This window comes from Microcaecilia unicolor, chromosome 2, assembly GCF_901765095.1.
Source record: "Microcaecilia unicolor chromosome 2, aMicUni1.1, whole genome shotgun sequence".
In the NCBI taxonomy this organism is placed as follows: domain Eukaryota; kingdom Metazoa; phylum Chordata; class Amphibia; order Gymnophiona; family Siphonopidae; genus Microcaecilia; species Microcaecilia unicolor.
This window is the reverse complement of record NC_044032.1, coordinates 383,728,044-383,747,170: the sequence shown is the minus strand read 5'-3', so window position 1 is coordinate 383,747,170 and position 19,127 is coordinate 383,728,044. Positions and strand designations below refer to the sequence as shown.

Here is a 19,127-nt window from a genome sequence, read left to right as displayed (position 1 = left end):
AGCAGAGTGGTTCAAAGGCATTACGAGCCGCAGAAACCTTGATGGAGTAATATTGAAAACATAAGATTCTGGCATTTTGATATTCCAGCACAGTGCCACCATGCAAGCCTGCAAAATTTCCAGTTCAAAACTCGGAAAAAACGCAGCCAATCGGTTGCATCTCTCCACTGTCCCAAACGGTGAGACCGTTCCACTCGAAACAGGTCCTCGGATTTTGAAAGGGACATGGCGGTGGGGAACCAGGTTTCCACATGCTGCCACAGCTCACACGGAATGGACTCCGGGAGGCCAACGAGCCTCAAATTGTTTCGGTGATCTTGATTCTCCATATCTTCAAGTTTAGATTCCAATGTACTGACGCAGTTTAATAATGGCGGCTGCTCCGAGACCACGGTGTGAACACTGTCCTCCAAAGCCCCCATGTGGTGCTGTACCGCTTCGTATATCAGCAGACATAGTGGTGAAACGCTGTTTCGTACTGTCCAATTTATTCAATAGTAATTGCAGCTGGTGGCTAACAGTGCACTCCACCGCAGCCCTTACCTCCATGGTAATCTCAGCAGTCCACTGAGAGCTCAGCGTGGGAGATGATGGTGCACCTTTATCCGCCATCTTAGAATCAGCTGTCTGTCCCCTCTCCTTTTTTGCAGTTTTGGAGGCCATCCAAACACCAAAATGGAATTTCAGGCTGTGGAGTCATCAGTCTTGACCTCCTCTGATTGTGAAGGGAAAAGAAACAGGGAATATTGAGTTTAATGAGTGCAGATCTCAGGGGACCTCAGGAGCAGTAAACCACTGCTGCCTCAGTGCTCTATGACCCGATCAGAAGTCCGCTAAGCGTGTTTTTTTTTCAGCACCATTTATATAGAATCTGGTCCTAACTGTGTATAATGGGCAATGAAGTAATTTTAAAATTACAATCTCCCTGTGTCCCTCTCAATTCTTTTGAGTTAGCCATCAAAAAGAGGAATAAAAGAAGACTAAACAAGAGATTGAAGTAGACGGAGCATGTCTACCTTTCCTTCCATGTACTCCAGCCACTGCAGTCCCAGGTTGGTAACAATTCTCGGGGTCCCATCGTCCACAGGGAGGATGTCCACTTTAATCTTCTGAGGCACTGCTGTCAATACCTGACAAATGACAAAAATCGGGCAGTCATTTTGGATGTTATACCTCTTTTTGAGTAAGAGTGTTTTAGTGTGATAGTAAATAATAAACTCTCTAATAAAATTCAAAGATCACAACAGTACCTCCAAGGGATCGGCACCAATCTCCACAATAAGGTGGTAAATTAAATTTCTTTTGTATATATAGGATCATTCAACATGTCGCTACAACAAGCGCACATACTGGTGCACCTCAGGAGCAAATATGGAGCTCAAAAGCAACTATTGCTTCAACTAGTGACCATGTTCACACCAGGGGTGTAGCCACGGGGGGCCCAGGCACCCTCAATGTTGGCTCAGGCCTCCACAGCATCCGTGCGTCCACTGCCTCTCTCCTTCCATTCAGGCTTACTCTGTTTCTCTGTCCTTCCCCAATTCCCACCCATCCTGTATTACCTGGTTCCTTTCTCTATTCCCCTTCCATGTACCCATGTCAAGCAGCACAATTTTCCTTCTTCCCACCACTTTCAGCTCTGCCGACCCATGCTAATAACCCAAAGAAGACACATGGGAGTTGGGACCACGGCTCTCTGCCTGCTACTACTGTTTATGTGAGAGGAGGTGGGACTGGCACAGGAAACAGGCAGAGAGCTGCAGTCCCACATGTCTTTTTTGGGTTATTTATTAGCGTGGGCCCACAGAGCTGCAAGAGGAGGGAGGGAGGGATGAATGAAAATTGTGCTGCTTGATGGCAGTATGTGGAAGGGGAGAGAGAAAGGAACTGGGTATATGGGATGGGTGGGGAGGGACAGAGAAACGGGGTAAGTCTGGATGGAAGGGGGGGAAAGGAGAAAGAGAGAACACAGGGGGAATACTAGATAGGGGAGACAAATATGGGGCAATACTGGACAGGGGGGAGAAAGAAACACAGAGGCAATGTTGGATGGGCTAGAAAGCCTACTGCACGGCGGACGGGCGGGGGGAGAGAAAAGAGGAGCAGGGAAAGAGGGGCAGGGCTGGATGGGGGGAACAGAGATAGGCAGGGGTAATGCTGAATGGTGCAGGGGTGGAGAGGCAGGGGCAGTGTTGAATACTAAGGGAAGAGAGAAAGAAAGGCAATGCTGGATGGGGGGGGGGGGGTAGGAAAGACAGAGGAGATGATGGATGGCAAGTCAAGAGAAAGAGAGGCAATACTTTATGGAGAGAGAGAGAGCAATGTTGGATGTGAGGGGGAAGAGAGAGAGAGAGAGAGAAAGAGATAAGGACAATGCTGAATGGTGCAGGGGGAGATGGGAAGGAAGAGAGATAGGGCAATACTGTATTTCAAGTGCAGAGACTGACAGAGGCAATGCTGGATGGCGGGGCAGGGACAGAGACACAGGAGATACTGGATGGTGGGGCAGGGGAGAGAGGCACACGAGAAACTGGACAGCAGAGTGGGGAAAGAGAAAGAGGACAGGGGATGCTGGATGGCAGAGGGAGAAAGAGATACAATGAGGGAGAAGATGCTAGATGGCAGGTGGTAGAGAAAGACATAGAGGATGGAGATACTTGATGGCAGAGGTAGCAAGAGAAGATTCTGGATGGCAGAGGGAAAGACGAAAGAATGATTAGAAGACTGGGAAAGAGAGTAAGAAGAATGGGAGGGCCAGAATGAGTGAAAGAAATGGAAAGCTGTAGGTAGACACAGTAAAAAATCTGAATTGATAGGCCAAAAAAAAAAAAAAGAAAGGAAGAAATCTAAAAGGAACAGATTTGGAGTTATATGTAGTGGAGTAGGTGAAGAAGACGGAAAGAAAAAACATGACAAATGGCAGGAGACCTTTGGAAAAAAAGAGTTAAAAGAAGACAGGACAGCAGTAACCAAAGACTGAGGCCAGCACAATTGGAAAAGTTAAATGACCACAGCAAAGGTAGAAAAAAAACAATTTTATTTTCAATTTAGGATGAAGAATGTGGTAGATGTTAGTTCACTTTAAAAGTTAATAAATAGAAATAAAAGAAAAAATGTAAAAAAAGGTGACACCTTTTTATTGGACTAAATACATTTTTTGACTAGCTTTCTTAAGCCAAAACCTCCTTCCTAAGTCAACAACCTTACCATAGCAGCGGTATACTGTTCAGACCTGAAGAACGAGATTTTGGTATAAGAAAGCTAGTCAGCAAATGTATTTAGTACTCCAAAAAAAAAAAAAAAAAGGTAGTATCTTATTTTCATTTTTCATTTTTGGGCCTGTTTACTAAGCTGCACTAGTGGCTTCTGTGCGGCATTGCCGACACAGCCCATTCAAAGTGAATAGGCTGTGTTGGCACTACTTCATAGCCAGCCGTGCTAGTAGGTTAGTAAACACCAGTGTTTATTTGTTAATTTATAATATAGCAATTAGAATATGTCAATTTTTGAAATCTACATCTGCTGTCTTTATATCTGCTGAGTACAGAAGGACATGCGTCTCTGTTTCTATTTCTCTGGTGTTGCACTGTATGCTTGCTTTTTGCGGGTTCAGTTTAATTTTTGTCTTCATATTTCTACTTTTAGTTTGTGGTTACTTGAGGGTCTACTTGTGTTCATGTGTGAAAAAGGCAAGCTATTCTATTAGCATTCAACGTCTGTGTAGGATCGATCTGTACTAATCCAGCTTGTTTAGTTTTACAATAGGTGTATTGATGTTCTTTCTACTGCCCACTTCAATATTTAGTGTGTACAGTGTTCCTAGGTAGAATCCTTGTTGTGTTACCTCTGTAAGTTAGTGGTGTTATGGTAAAGTAGATCCGCTCTATAGGTCCTGGGTAATTTTTCTAAGTTTGGCTTTACAGGTACTTCACAATAAGCTTGGAACTGCAGAGTATTTGTTTTTACTGAGATGACACCAAAATCAGAATTTTTTTTTTGTATGGTGAGTTCCTAAGGAAGTGCGCCTTTTCTGCTTTACATAAGAACTTAAGAAAAGCCATATTGGGGCAGACTGATGGTCCATCTACTTTCAGTAGTGGCCAATCCAGGTCACAAGTACCTGGCAGAATCCTGAGCAACAAGATTCCAAGCTGCCAACCCTAGGGAAAAGTAGTGGCTTTCCCCATCTCCACCTTAATAGCAGTTAATTGACTTTTCCTCCACGAACTTATCTAACCCTTCTTTAAACATAGATATGCTAACTGCTGTTACTACATTCTCCGGCAGTGAGTTCTAGAGCTTAACTATTTGTTGAGTGACAAAATATTTCCTTCTATTCATTTTAAAAGTATTACCATGTAACTTTATTGAGTGTCCCCTAATCTTTATACTTTTTGAAAGAATAAACAATCAAACATTTACCTGTTCTACTCCACTCAGGATTATCATATCCCTCCTCAGCCATCTCTTAAACTGAAGATTCCTAATCTCTTAAACTTTTCCTCATATGAGAGGAGTTCACTCCTCTTAATCATTTTGGTTGTCCTTCTTTGAACCTTTTCTAATTCTGCTATATCTTTTTAATTTTTTAAATATCATTCTTAGAGAAGGGATTATGGGACTTTATGTGGATGCAAAATATATGTTTAAATTAACAGCATGATGGTCCAGTGTGAAGTGTCAGGGGTTGATATATTTTGTATATTAGATTTTCAGACTACATAATTAAACTGCTACTTCAAAGGTATTTTACCTATTGTATTAAAACAGCTTTATAAGAAATTTATATTTGTTATAAAGCAGTTGAAGGATATGTGCCATTGTGGTAATTATTTTGCCAGATATTGTGATGTGTGTTGAGATGTTGACCAGATACAAGTCTACTATAATGGCAAAGTTTAAGTTATGGGATAAAACTACTATATTAAAAAATGTTAGTGTTTCCAAAGTTTCCATAAGTGTGTATAGGGTTATTGTTGATGCAGGACAGACTGTTTACTTAGAAATTCATTATCAAGTGTACTCTACGGCATGATTTAGTATATCAAGAACTACTCACACTTATATGCCTAGTGCTCCCCCATGTTAACTCTGGGTCCCCCCAAAATGTCAGGTCTGGCTACATCACTGGTTCACACAGCCCTGTGATCCTATGTGTGATCTGAATAAACCAATAATATAGTGCCCAAACCTCCAAAGGGCCTGTGGATCAAAAGAAGGAAGTTAATTCGGCTGCGTGACAAACCCGTTTTGCTTGTATTATGGAACTTGATGGCATATGAGTGATGGATGATTGTTTTCTGTAACTAAGGCTCCTGAGGAAGTTAAACGAAATGGGGCATCTCGTTTGAGCTGCAGTTTTTTTTCAGTCTGCCACAGTTAAGTGATTTATTTGTTCAGTATTGAGTGAAGAAATATTAAGCACAACATTTAGCGTTTAAGTTTGGGCATGACATAAAGCACTTGGTTTTGAACCACAGACCATTTGGAGGTTTGGGCACTATATTATTGGTTTATTCAGGTCACACATAGGATCATAGGGGTGTGTGAACATGGTCACTAGATGAAGCAATAATAGCTATTGAGCTCCATATTTGCTCTTGAGACGCACCAGTGAGTGAGTAGTTGTAGTGACTCACTGAGTGATCCTATATATACAAAAAATTTACCACCGTCTTGTGGAGATTGGTGCCCATCCCCTGGGGGTACTGCTGTGATCTTTGAATTTTACCAGAGAGTTTTTTGGTGATATTATTGGAGTATTCTCTCTGAACAGAAATTTGTTTTTTTCCAAAGTGTTTATGAGATGAGCATTTCTGGATGCTCAAACATGTACAAGATAATGCTTTGAAACAACTGGTAGAACCTACCTACTGATCTACAAATTTAACATTTGTATGTTCTTTATATACAGTTATGTAGATTTTTAAAAAGTAGGTGGGCAATTTCAGCATGCATTATTTATAATACTTTTTCAAATAAAAGTGGCCACCTATGTGTGTGGGAAGTAGAAGGAGAAGGTGTACAGTGAGTGAAGAATAGTGCATGTACTTTTGAAAATACCAAGTATACCTGCTGGTTTACTCTCCAGACCTAAGCACGCCCGGAGGAACATACCTTTTTCCTATGACTAAGAGCACAGGCACTGTGGAAGCCATTGGATGGCAAGTTTCAGACAGAGAAACTTAGGAGGGTTAATCCATTTTAATGCACTCAGAACACTATCCTCTAGAACAGGAGTGTCCAAACTCAGCCCTCGTCAGGTTGGGTTTTCAGAATTTCCACAATAAATATTCATGAGATCTATTTGCATATAATGGATACAGATCTCATACATATTCATTGGGGAAATCCTAAAAACCTGATTGGACTGTGGCCCTTGAGGGGTGCGACTGGACACCCCTGTCCTAGAATATCAAGTTAAAATGTAAAATCTGCCCTTACCATGAAAGCATTTAAAAGAATGTTAACGATCACATGACAATCTCAAAGAGCCCAGAAATTAGACCTAAGTCCTTCATATGTGAGTTCTTGTACCAAGTAGAGCGCTGCCGAGCCCGGTACTCAGACCAGGTTCTGCTTGGTGGCCGGACAACCCCGGGTTTCACCTGCGCTGACTGTCGTTCCCCAGAGGTTGAGTCCCTAGGTGCGGGCAGCCTGCAGGGTTTACGAGATGGAGCAGGAAGCAGGGTGATGAACGTGACGGCCAGACAGGCAGCAGGCAAGAGAGTAATCCAGGTACAGGCAAGGTCAGGAGGCAGGCAGCAGACACAAGAGTAATCCAGGTACAGGCAGAGTCAGTAGGCAGGCAGCAGACACGAGAGTAATCCAGGTACAGGCAGAGTCAGTAGGCAGGCAGCAGACACAAGAGTAATCCAGGTACAGGTTAAGTCAGCAACGAAGAACAAAGTAGAGGAGAAGCACACTACTGAGCAAGTAACACCTACCAAAGTAGAAACCGAAGCAAGGAGTCTAGGGAGAGCTCAGCTGATAAAGTGCTGGCACCTGACATCAGCTGGGAGAAGAGGCAAAGCCATAGGACAAGAGCAGGGGAAGGAGGAACTGGAAGACCAATAGGAGAGAAGCAAGGAAAGCCAGGCAGGGGAAGAGCAGACCCAGGTGGGTGGAAGCAAAGCAATCAAGGAGACTGCAGCTAGAGAAGAACTACACACACATGGCTCAGGGCTGTGCCAGTCAAGTGTGTGTGTCAACAGGACCCTGCGCAGCCCGAGGACGCCGCTTGCGTTGAGGTAGGGGACATGACACAATATTCAGCAACAGTGGTCAGCAAGTAGGCCCAGATATTCAATACCAGACCCTATCCGGACACTAGCACTGACATCCAAGTCTTCAGCAGTGTCCAGAAGTTATGCAAGTACGACTGTTATTTAGTATTAAGTTAGTCCTCAAAAAAGTTATCATTTCATATATATATATATGTATTTTGTTTTATTAACGTTTATTTCTCTGGATTCAAATTAACACACACATCAACCAAATTGTTTTGCAGACTATCATTCAGCTCAGTCTGCTTCATGGGTGCATTTCACCCATGACCCAATGCACAAACAAGTGAGTTTCTGACAGTGTGGGACATCTTACAAAATGCAATGTTCATATGAATGTCTTTGCAAACAATAAAAAACAAGATAGTTTTGCTATAGTCAGAGAAGATGCACTGAGAAAATGAAGTGGCAGATCAGATTAACAGCAGAAATATTTTGTCCACTGCCTTTTCTCTCCGAGTCTTACCTCCTTCCCTCCATCTTCCACAATGAATAAGGAGTTGGTTCCGTCAGACACAGTGATAGTGAAGCGGTCTTTCAGGGAGTTGCTGCCATCATGGCTGTAACTTATCCTGTTCTGATAAATGTCCTCCATGGTGAAAGTGGTCGTCTGGCGATAATGTTGCCTATTGCTGGTGCGTTCGATGGTGCCATACCGTGGGGGTTGCACGATGGTAAAAGTAATTGAATCAGCCTGATTAGGAAAAGAAAAATATAAAATGAGGGACTGGACAAGTTGTAAATACAGGGGTCGATATTCTAATCGATTTAACTGGCCAGAAAGAGTTCCTGGATGGTTAAATTGCCTGTTCGAGGCTAACCACTAATTTTCAGTAGCACTTAACTGGTTAGTGCTGCTGAAAATAACCAGTTAGCACCAAAACGAAAACCAGCTATTTTGGGGGCGTTCTGGGGGCAGAGTCAGCAATTGACTGCGTGGGGGTTGTTTTCACGCATACACGAGGGCAGGGGAAGTCTGGTACAGGGTGGTGGCCCACAGAAAGTACCACTGCCAGCAATAGCAGTGGAGAACCTCTTTGGTTGACAGGGCTTGAAGATCCCCACCAGCAATAGAAACAGACACCCAGATCCACAATATGAGAGTGCCAAAACCCGGATGGCCCAGGCCTCTGAGGCTCCCTCAGGGCTCCCCCATGACTACGCCACTGGACTACGGTGAAGCAGGTGAGTGAGGAGGCACTTGAGGAGGGGTCCAGGAGTACAGTCTCCGATCATCCGACTCATCATTTATCTAACAATAGGTCAGTTTTGTTTACGTCATACAACTGAGACTCTACTGTAGTCAGGATTTACAATCACTGAAAACATTTACTAGACTATCAATTGGTATTTGGAGCTCTTAAGGCCCTGGAGTCTCTTTTGTCTTGCACAATTTTTTAAAGAGCAACATATCTTCTGTTTCTTCACAGCCTCTCCCTTTGGATACCTACACTTTTATTTCTAGGTGTCACTGGAATTTTTATCAATAAGATCTCAGGTGCTTGCTATTTTCAGCTACAAACACCCTCTTCCAGATATAGATTCAGCGTTTTCGCCAAAAAACAAACAAACCATGCCACTCCTCTGCCACAGAGAACCCTGGTTCTGCTCTCCAAACTTGTACAAAGAAGGAATTTGCAGACCACCTTCCCATGCCTGCAACTTCAGATCAGCTTCATACCTCTAGTGACTCTCTGTGAGCATTTCTTTATAGCCATGAAGATCATTGTCACTGGAGATCATGTCACATGCATAACTCCATCACTAATATATTTCTAGATCCTTATAGGTCTTACATATAAACAAGCAGAAAAGAAGCAATCATGATGCCTATAAACACCGTTCTCACCCCCTAACAAGCTGCTGGCCAGGGTTTCACATTTCTTCCATAACCACATCTTGCCTGGCACCAAACTGCCACCATGCTTCCATTCAGGACGACAGCACTTCTTCTAATTTCCACCTTAACAGCCTTACCTCAGTGTCGGCATCTGTGGCTTTCAGTTCAAATTCTGTGATGGTTTTCCTCACCCCTTCCTGCACCCTCATCCCAAGGTTCTGCACCACAGGCAAAGAGTCATCCACTGGATTTATGGTGATATAGAATGTCTGAGCCACCTTTAGATTAAAAAAAAAACCAAACAAAGAAATGCACACATTTTTCTTCTATTTATCACAAATCTTTCATAAAACAGGACTCTTTTCCTTCCACTCCCACTCATCGTTTTTGATTGAAATGAATTTAAATGAATGTGTGGAATTGTGGAGATAGGAAAATATTTTCATGTATCTATTACTACAGGCTGATCAAAACAAATTCCTCTAGCTTCAGCCAGTTTTACATTCTGCAAACACTATTAAGTCCAAACAATTCACTTACTTGGACACTACCAAGCCGTCCTTCCACCTATCACATACCACAGGGAAACTCAGGGTACTGGCTAAACATTGCAATCTGATGTCTTTGATCTGCACTATACATACTCCAGACTAGGCTCAGAAGTTAAAAGGCCATTGCAGAGTCTGGTTTTCAGGACTGAAAGTCATAAATTCCCAAGGTTTAATCACAGTTTATCTATGGCCATCTGTTTTTTTTCCCATTAACTCTTTATTGGTTAAACATCACAATACAAACAATATCTCTCATCTCATAAACTATGTAATATACAAGAAAAAAATCTGAATAAAAAAGTCCACAAGTTTATTGATAAGATAATCCGACATGGCCATGCTTCACCAAAGCAGAATACATCAGAGGTCACAATTTGTTGGAAATGATCTCAGTTATATAAAAACTTATGGTACTTCTAAAACCTAATTCATCAAATAGTCATACAACCAAAAATATACCCAGGGAAAAATTCTTGCTATAACTGAGGTAATTTTCAACAGACTACGTCCCCTGATGCAACCTGCTTTGGCAAAACGGCCACGTCAGGTTCTCTTATCAATAAACTTATGGACATTTTTATTTGGATTTTTTCTTGTATGGTGCTAATTTTTTTAGCTTCCTCTTTGGTTCTATAGCTCCAGCCTCTTTCTTTTTTTTTTGTCATAAACCACGTATACAAATGTCCATAACAGCAATAATCAAACTCATTTTGTTTAAATACAATATCAAACCCCCACAACCCATCTGAAATTCCCTTTCCCACCTCGACCTGATCTTAGTACACAAACTATTCCCCTCCCCTTGCCAGTCATCTATTTGACCACACCTGTCTCAACTTAACCAGTTCTCGTTCTGTATAACTGTTACAGAACTATTTCTATTTGCTTCTCCTGTCCTTCGGATGCTATCATATGGTGCCATTTCACACAATAAAAACAGAAGCTGCTATGACACCAGCCTCAAGAGAGATGCCTGGTAGGGATTTTATAACCAAGTCACTGACACGCTACAGATAATCTTAATTCATTCACCATGCCATGACAAGTTATACAGACAAAAGTTCTCTGCATAAAAGTAATCCTTATGCTCATAGGTAGGGTTAAGTGGGTCGGGGACTGACCAAAAAAGTTATTCAAACAGAGAAGAGGGACTCAATAGTGCAATGAAGACTGCAACACAAATAGAAAAAGCACTTAGGCCCCGGGGATCGGTGAGAAGAGTAATCTTTATTAGCAGACCCGACACGGGCTGTGTTTCAGCAAATGTCTGCTTCCGAGGTCAGCTGCACTTGATATTCCAAGGAGCTCAATAACCGTATAGCTCTTATACCAGACTGGATAACATAAAGCCAAAAAACTGTCCAGATAGAAAAGAAATTCAGCTGCTTTCTGGATAACTTAACCATACACACTAACAGAAATGCATCAATACACTTTCTTCTAAATTCTCTTACCCCGAATACTCCACCCACATATAAAATTACTTTACCTTAAGGTTTTCGTGCTATTGTTCTATCGCCCTATCTTTTCCCCATTGTAACATTCCATACTTTCTACGCTCTAAATGTTGTTTTGACTTGACTTTGTCTTCCCACAACTCCTCATAATGTAACCCATAATTGTACTGTAACACATTGTATTTCCATCATTCACAATGTATTGTAAGCCACACTGAGCCCGCAAATAGGCGGGAAAATGTGGGATACAAATGCAATAAAATAAATAAAATAAAATTTAAGTTAGGCAGGAAAATAATAGGCCTACCTCAAATGCTTACAATGGTGATCCCATCCACTACATAAATGTGTATTCAGCAGTACTACTTAAAGAGATAGTGCTGCTTAATATACAAATAAAATAAAGTGCAGATGCTTCACTTAATTAAGATCTCAGGTGCTTACTATGGGGGCTACTTTCCTTTGAATTATCTCTGAAGTGTGGGTCTATTTTCAGCTACAGCAGTTATTGTATTTTTTCAATGATAACTATGGCACACCTGAAGATAAGCAGGTAAGTTAACTGTACAATAGCCGAATATTGTCGCTATACAGAGAACTTTCTGTTCCGACTTTCCCCCCAGTGTAGCTCCACCCAGGCACTATGGGGGAAATTCTATATATAGCACTGAACGTTAGGTGCTACGTCCGTGCTGAATTTTCAGGGCGAAAAAGAGTTCTAACAGACGCAGGGTGATGAAACACAGCAGAAATGGCAGTTCCACGTGAAAACACACTTACGCGCCCATTTATAGACTAGTACTTAAGTGTTTCTGCTCAGATCTGCAAAGGGGGCATGGACATTGGAGGGACATGGGTGGGTCAGGGGTATTACCTTAAAATGCACACAATGTTATAGAATTTGGGGAATCAGCACCCAGCTTGAGCACTGAGATTTACACCTGGTTTCAGTTGGTGTAAATCCTTGTGCCCAAAGTTGAGCATGAATTTTGGTGCTACGCACTATTCTATAAAGAGTATCAATCCCAGAACACACGTTATAGAATGCTGTTCACCGTCAAATTTTTTTGGTGTTGAATTTTGAGCACCATTTATAGAATTTCTCCCCATACGGAGAATGCTGGAGCAGTTACAGCTATATTTGCCAGCCTCTTTCTGTATTTTGCCTTTGAATATCGGTAGAAGGAGTTAAACATTTACTGGCAAAGAGTAAACACATAACTCCTTTTGAAAATCTGGCCCCCAAAATATGCAGCATAGTTATTTTTTCTTAGATCCAGACTGCCTTTCTCATTTTTGATAAACTATCAGCAGAGTTCAGGGAAGAGTTGTTTGAGTTTGATTCATCATTAGAAGATAGAATACTGTCTGTGGCTTTAGTTTCTCTGCTTTAGGCTTTGTTGACATAAATTGTTCAGTTGAAATGTTACTTCTTTGTTCTTAATTACATCTCGTTATGATGGACTTTCTCTTACCTTATGATTAGGATTAGAACATTTGGATTTTTTCTTTTATTATTTCCTTTCTTTTATATATTCTGGAATCATAAAATGGTCAATACAAATACGTGTAGGGAAGAAAAGAAACTTCTCTTCTTATTTACAGTAATGATATAAACCAACTATGGCTTCATACAGTGCAATTAATGATATGTGCAGAAAGTGGCTACCCTCCCACCTCATTGACACCGTCGGAGACTGTGAACGTGAATTCATCCGCATGCTTCTCCTCCTCACTGGTGTGGATGTACTGGATATGACGGGAGACCAGATCTGCCTGACTGAAGGAGCTAAGCTTTGCACCTGACAATAGAGAGAGGGCAGGGAAGGGAACAAATGCAGAAATTCAATGTCTAGAAAGTAGTCAGTTTTAAAGTGCCTACGGTAGAGCTGTGCATGCAGGTCTCAGTCCACAAACATTATATTTCAAACATTATATATCAAGTGAGGGGAAAATGCAATATCCATCCAAAGACTATTACCACAGAGATGTGACACTGAGTACCCCAAAAATCAAATGAAATGTAAGAAATCAGGGGGGGGGGGCAATATTCAGAACCATGTCCACCACATAAGAAAAGTTGACAAACTTAAATGCATAACGTATCTGTTTAAATTAGAACCATTCTTTATGAGGTTCCTCTAAATGGATAAATTCATCCAGACAGCAACTGAATACTGTATGAAGCCGTCTTTGGCTGCTCTGCACTGGCTTCCCCTCCTTAGGAAGGAAATCATGTGCAAATGAGCTAACAGTGAGCAGCTCATTTGCATTCAATTTCCTTCATGCATGCCTGTTCCTTTCCTAGGGTTACCATACATCCGGATTTCCCCCGACATGTCCTCTTTTTGAGGACATTTCCGGGCGTCCGGACGGATTTTGGCCAGCCTGCCCATTTGTCCGGATTTCTGGACAAATGGGCGGGCTGACGCTGACGTGCAGGCGGCGGACCTCCCCTCCCCTTACTCACGATCTTCCCTGGTGGTCTAGTGACTTTGGGGCAGGAAAGAGCCCCCTCTTCCTGCACGGCACGCTGCTCTGCATCCTGTATACTGGCTGTTACGGTCTCGGCGCGATTCAAAATGGCCGCTGAAAATTGAAGTCTCGCGAGGCCGCTTCAATTCTCGGCGGCCATTTTGAATCTCGCCGAGACCGTCACAGACAGCATATAGGATGCAGAGCAGCGCGCCAGGCAGGAAAGAGGGGGCTCTTTCCTGCCCCGAAGTCACTAGACTACCAGGGAAGATCATGAGTAAGGGGAGAGGTGGTGACGGGGCCGGGGGAGGGGAGGTGAGGTGGTGACCAGGGGGAGGGGAAAATGCGACAGGGGGGGCGGGGTGAAGCGTGACAAGGGGCGGGGTGAGGTGTGGAAAGGGGCGTGGAGAGGGCGTGAAAGGAGCTGGGCGAGGGCGTGAGATGGGGCAAGTGTCCTCTTTTTTTAAGGACAAAAAATGGTAACCCTATTCTTTCCGAATTGCTAAGGGATCGGTAAGGGAAGGGCTTTTTCTGTTCAGTTAGTGCATCTGGCTGAAGGTAAGGGAGCTATGTACCTGGGAGCAATTTGTGAAGTCCATTGCAGTGCCCCCTAGGGTGCCCGGTTGGTGTCCTGGCATGCCAGGGGGACCAGTGCACTACGAATGCTGGCTCCTCCCACGACCAAATGGCTTGGATTTGGTCATTTCTGAGATGGGCATCCTCGCTTTCCATTATTGCTGAAAATCAGAAACGACCAAGTCCTGGGGACGACCATCTCCGCCGGGGACGACCATCTCTAAGGTCGACCTAAATTTGCTAATTTGGGCGTCCCCGACCATATTATCGAAACGAAAGATGGACGCCCATCTTGTTTCGATAATAGGGGTTTCCCCGCCCCTTGCTGGAGTCGTCCTGCGAGGACATCCCCAGGAAAACTTGGGTGTCCCTTTCGACTATGCCCCTCAGAGTCAACTGCGATAATTTGGTGGTTAGCTAAACTCAAGGCAAGTTTGTTGGATAGTTAAGCAACATATAAGGAACTAATCTAAGTTACAGTGTATGTAGCAAGCTAGTTCAAGTGCAGAATGAGTGTATAGTCAGTCACCCTATGTATTAAAGACTTAGGAGAAGAGCCAGGCTTTCACCTGCTTCCTGAAGTAGATGTAGTCTCGAGTTATATGTAGCCCCTCTGAAAGTAAATTCCAGAGTATGGGTGCTACTCCTGAGAAGGCTTGCTGACGGGTATCACATCATACAATTTCTTTTGATGAAGGAACAGATAGTGATGATCCTTGAGAGGACCTTAGAGATCTTAAAGGTGTGTAAAGGATTAACTTATTCTTTAAATATTCTGGCCCATTTGGCTGAGGACCTTGAAAATCAAATATGGAGTTTTAAATTTAGCCCTGTAAGGTACTGGTAGCCAGTGTAGTTTTTGTAGGAAGGGTGTGATGTTGTCATGCCACTTGCAGCCTTCTATCAGTCGCACTGCGGCATTCTGAATTAGTTGGAGCTGATACAAACTCTTTTTGGTTTGGCCAGTGTACAGAGCATTACAGTAGTCTAGTCGTGTAAATGGAGAGAGATTTCTTAGTTGTCGTAGGCAATAAAGACAATTTTTGAAGGCTGTTTGAATTTGTGGGATCAGAGTGAGTGATGAGTCTAGCAGTATCCCAAAATTCCTGACCTATGATTTTAGGGAGAGTTCATACTTTCCAAAAGGAATTTTGAAGTTGGGTATTTGTCCACTTGTGTTTGATACCCAAAGAATCTCTGTTTTATTTGGGTTCTGACAAAGTTTGTTGTTTGCCCATTTCTGAGTTGCAGTTAGGCAGGCAGACAGTTTACTCAGAGCTGTGGGTAGATCATGTTCAATGGGTATGACTACTACTACTACTTATCATTTCTATAGCGCTACTAGACATATGCAGCGCTGTACACTTGAAGGGACAGTCCCTGCTCGACAGAGCTTACAATCTAATTAGGACAGACAGGACAAACAAGAGAGATAAGGGAATATTAAAGTGAGGATGATAAAATAAGGGTTCTGAACAAGTGAATAAGAGTTAAGAGTTAAAAGCAGCATCAAAAAGGTGGGCTTTTAGCTTAGATTTGAAGACGGCCAGAGATGAGCTTGACGTACCGGCTCAGGAAGTCTATTCCAGGCATATGGTGCAGCAAGATAAAAGGAACGGAGTCTGGAGTTAGCAGTGGAGGACAAGGGTGCAGATAATAGAGATTTACCCAGTGAACGGAGTTCCTGGGAGGAATGTAGGGAGAGATGAGAGTGGAGAGGTACTGAGGAGCTGCAGAGTGAATGCACTTATGCAGAAGGGCTGCAAGTCCTCCACAGCACCTGCTGGGAGCGCTGGGCACCTAGACCGGAGGCCCTGAGTGGATCGGAGTGGACCTGGGAGTCTACTACTACTACTACTATTTAGCATTTCTATAGCGCTACAAGGCGTACGCAGCGCTGAACCCCGGAGAAGGCTGTAACCCGGAGAAGGCTGTAAAGGATATGCAGATGAGCTGCAACTTCCCTCCCCTTGAATATCTTCAAGAAAACTTCCAAACATCTCTGAAAACATTGTTCAGCGAATATCAACAGTGTACAAAGCTGCATTATCCTGTACAAAATACTATACCCCTCTTCCCCATTCCATCGCTCCCTCCCTGCCCCACCCCAAACCACCCACTGAAACTTATCCCAAATATTCTTCCACCACCTCATATCAGGGGCTGAAAATAGAAGAGCATATCTGACGTCTAGTGCCCCATGTTCCACCCTCCCACCAATAGTAAGAATATCCCTCAAAAATTACCAACATTAACCTCCAAAGCAGTTTGCTTCACCCCACAGCATGTACCAAGACAGCAAACACTCAAATTTGTGACTGAAACCCTGAGTAGTTCTACCATTCAATCTAAGTAGTGGCATATTCTGTCCTCAGGAAATAGTGGATCACGGTGTTGTTGAAGACTGTTCTTGCAGACTGTGCACTTGCTGATTTTCAGCTGCTTCAAACGTATTGTAGGATGTCCACTGCCCATTCAGATAAATCTTTAGAATTGCTGAGTAAGTAATAAAAAGCAACTGTTTTTCTCATGTAAGACTGCACAAAGGGGAGTAAATGTCCGTCATTTTTCTTGCAGTCAAAATGAATAATCTTGGAAAATCCTAATAGCTTCCCCTTCATAAGTTAAGGTTGCCCATTTTTGGCTGTATCCCCGCAAAATTTCAACTTTATGTATGTAGAATTTTAATGATGACCACCCTCGGCCTCTGCCTGCCATCTTGAACATGGCCTATGCAATCTGCCCTCTCAAGACAGAGGGGGCCTGCACTGTCCGACAGTGCAAACTCTGAGACCATCCAATGCTACAACACAGATGCCAACGAGTACTCTGCTATATGCTCTGGAAGACCTACTAGTCTAAGGTTGCTCCTGAGCGAGCAATTTTCAAGATCATCAAGCTTGCCCTCATACTCTTTAATCTGCTTTTGCAGCTGAGTGATGATGGGTTCCTTGCGGGCGATCCCATCTTCCATGGAGGAGACTTGCTGTTCTAATTCGCTGGTACGGCGTGTGGTTTCTGCTAGGACTGCCTCTATATTTGCAATTTCTCCCAAAAGGCATTCCAAGTGGGGTTCCACCGCTTTTCCCGATCACCACTGTAAGCTGTTCTAACTACGTAGGTCCCGCACCAACCAAATCCTCCGCCATCTTGGGATCAGCAGAGCGAGTCTTGGACCTGTCTTTCTTTTGTCCCTTACCAGACATCTCACGATATAAAAGTATAGTAAATTTGTCCATAGATTCTTCTGATTCCTCAAATGGGCAGAGACACTCAGATCGGAGCTACTTTCAGGGTATTACAGGGTGTATAAGATACAGGTGACCCGGAGAGACACAGAGACGTGCTGCTTCTCTCACTACATCACGTGATCCCGGCATAGAGTTTTAAAAAAGGTATCTGTACAGTTTATATTGCTTACCACATTTCAAATATCAACTTGAATGGCTTTTGCCACTGAGAATTATTGCATGTCATGTTCAGTATGTCAGGGGCACCGAAACATCTTTTTGGTTGGAAGGGCCAAAGAAATCAATCTCTGGCCCTGCTCCCTCTAATTGCTGATGCTGTCGAGAAAAATATTGATTGGACCACGGCTCCAGTGGCTTGCCCATTTCCACTGCCTATGAAGTTTGTTACCATAGCTGAATCTCTCTTGGACTCTCCAAGAGCGCATATTTCACCTCTCTGAAACAGACTGATATGAAAGTTGCTCATGTACACTTTAAAGTTTCCCTTACTGCATAAGCATCAGGAAAACAGGGTTGATGTTTCAGTGTGCAGCAAACATAAGGCGCTCTCTCACCTCTCAGAACACACTCTGCAATGACAGCCCTGCCCAAAGGATCCTCTAGCAATAAAAGGCATTCCAACTTAAAAGAAGGCGAACTGAATGTATTGTTGGCTTGGACAGGTCAATTGAGAAGCTGAATGCTTCTCTGCTTTGATCATATTGATAAATGTGAAGTATTTTTGGCTGTGTTAAGTAAGCACTATTGAGGGCTGAAAACTGTTTGCACAGCTGAAGTCTTTCATTTTTGGTTAATATTAACTTTCAAACTTTTTGATATCCCTTCTCTGCATAATTCTTTCTGAAAAAGAGGCAAACCAAGTCAGAAAAGCCTTTTAATTGATGTCACAGATTATTTCTGGAAGGATCCTCAAACTCTGAATATGCAATATTCTAGAAACATTTAGGGGTTAATTCCATAAACCAGATTCTAACATTTACACACTGTCATGAAATGCCTAGCCCCAGCCAGGGGCTACCCCGCAGCCACTTAAGAGAGTCTATTCCCAGCACAGGTCAGGTCCGCCTGCACCTGCTACTTGTGCTCTAAACTAGAATCCTCCTCCAACTGACTGGGTCACAACCGCCTCTGGGTGAGTCTCCCGCTCTCAAATTATCCCTAGTGATTTCTAGGTTACAGGAGCCAAACTCCTAGTGGTACCACAGTTCCCAGAAAGCAACCTCAGCTGGGTTACTTTCTGGTTACTCACAGACCCAACACACAAACCACCAGGATTCTTTATCAGTCCAGACAGGCAGAGACAACAAACTAATAGTATTTATTGTCATAAAAATATTGAACAGTGAAACAGAAAAAGTGCAATCAGCAGAAAAATAACAGGTAACTGAAATATGTATCAATTATAAAACTATCTAAACATTTGTTTACTTTCTAAAAAGTACCTGGGGAGATCAGGAAATATGCTGCTCACAGATTATCAAATATAACTGATCACAGGGCTTCAGCAAAGAGATCTGCTCCCTGGCTAAGACTGGGGCAAAAGCCAGTACATTCCAAATGAAACTGATCTCCTGGGCCAATCAGAGCCCAGAACAACAGGTTTGAAAGTATACTACAGACTGCCTTTCCTTAAGCAAAGAAAACAGCCTTGGTTCTGCAGCAGCTTCAAAACATAAACATGCACCACCTGC

At 42.9% G+C, this 19,127-nt stretch overlaps 1 protein-coding gene across 1 annotated transcript in view; it reads right to left on the bottom strand.

Annotated features, from left to right (window-relative positions):
- Positions 1 to 19,127, bottom strand: part of FRAS1 (Fraser extracellular matrix complex subunit 1) — a 689,426-nt gene that overhangs the window by 85,353 nt on the left and 584,946 nt on the right. The window contains 4 exon segments of the mRNA XM_030190549.1: positions 1,017 to 1,130; positions 7,753 to 7,980; positions 9,264 to 9,404; positions 12,812 to 12,936. Coding sequence (XP_030046409.1) covers positions 1,017 to 1,130; positions 7,753 to 7,980; positions 9,264 to 9,404; positions 12,812 to 12,936 — 608 coding nt within the window.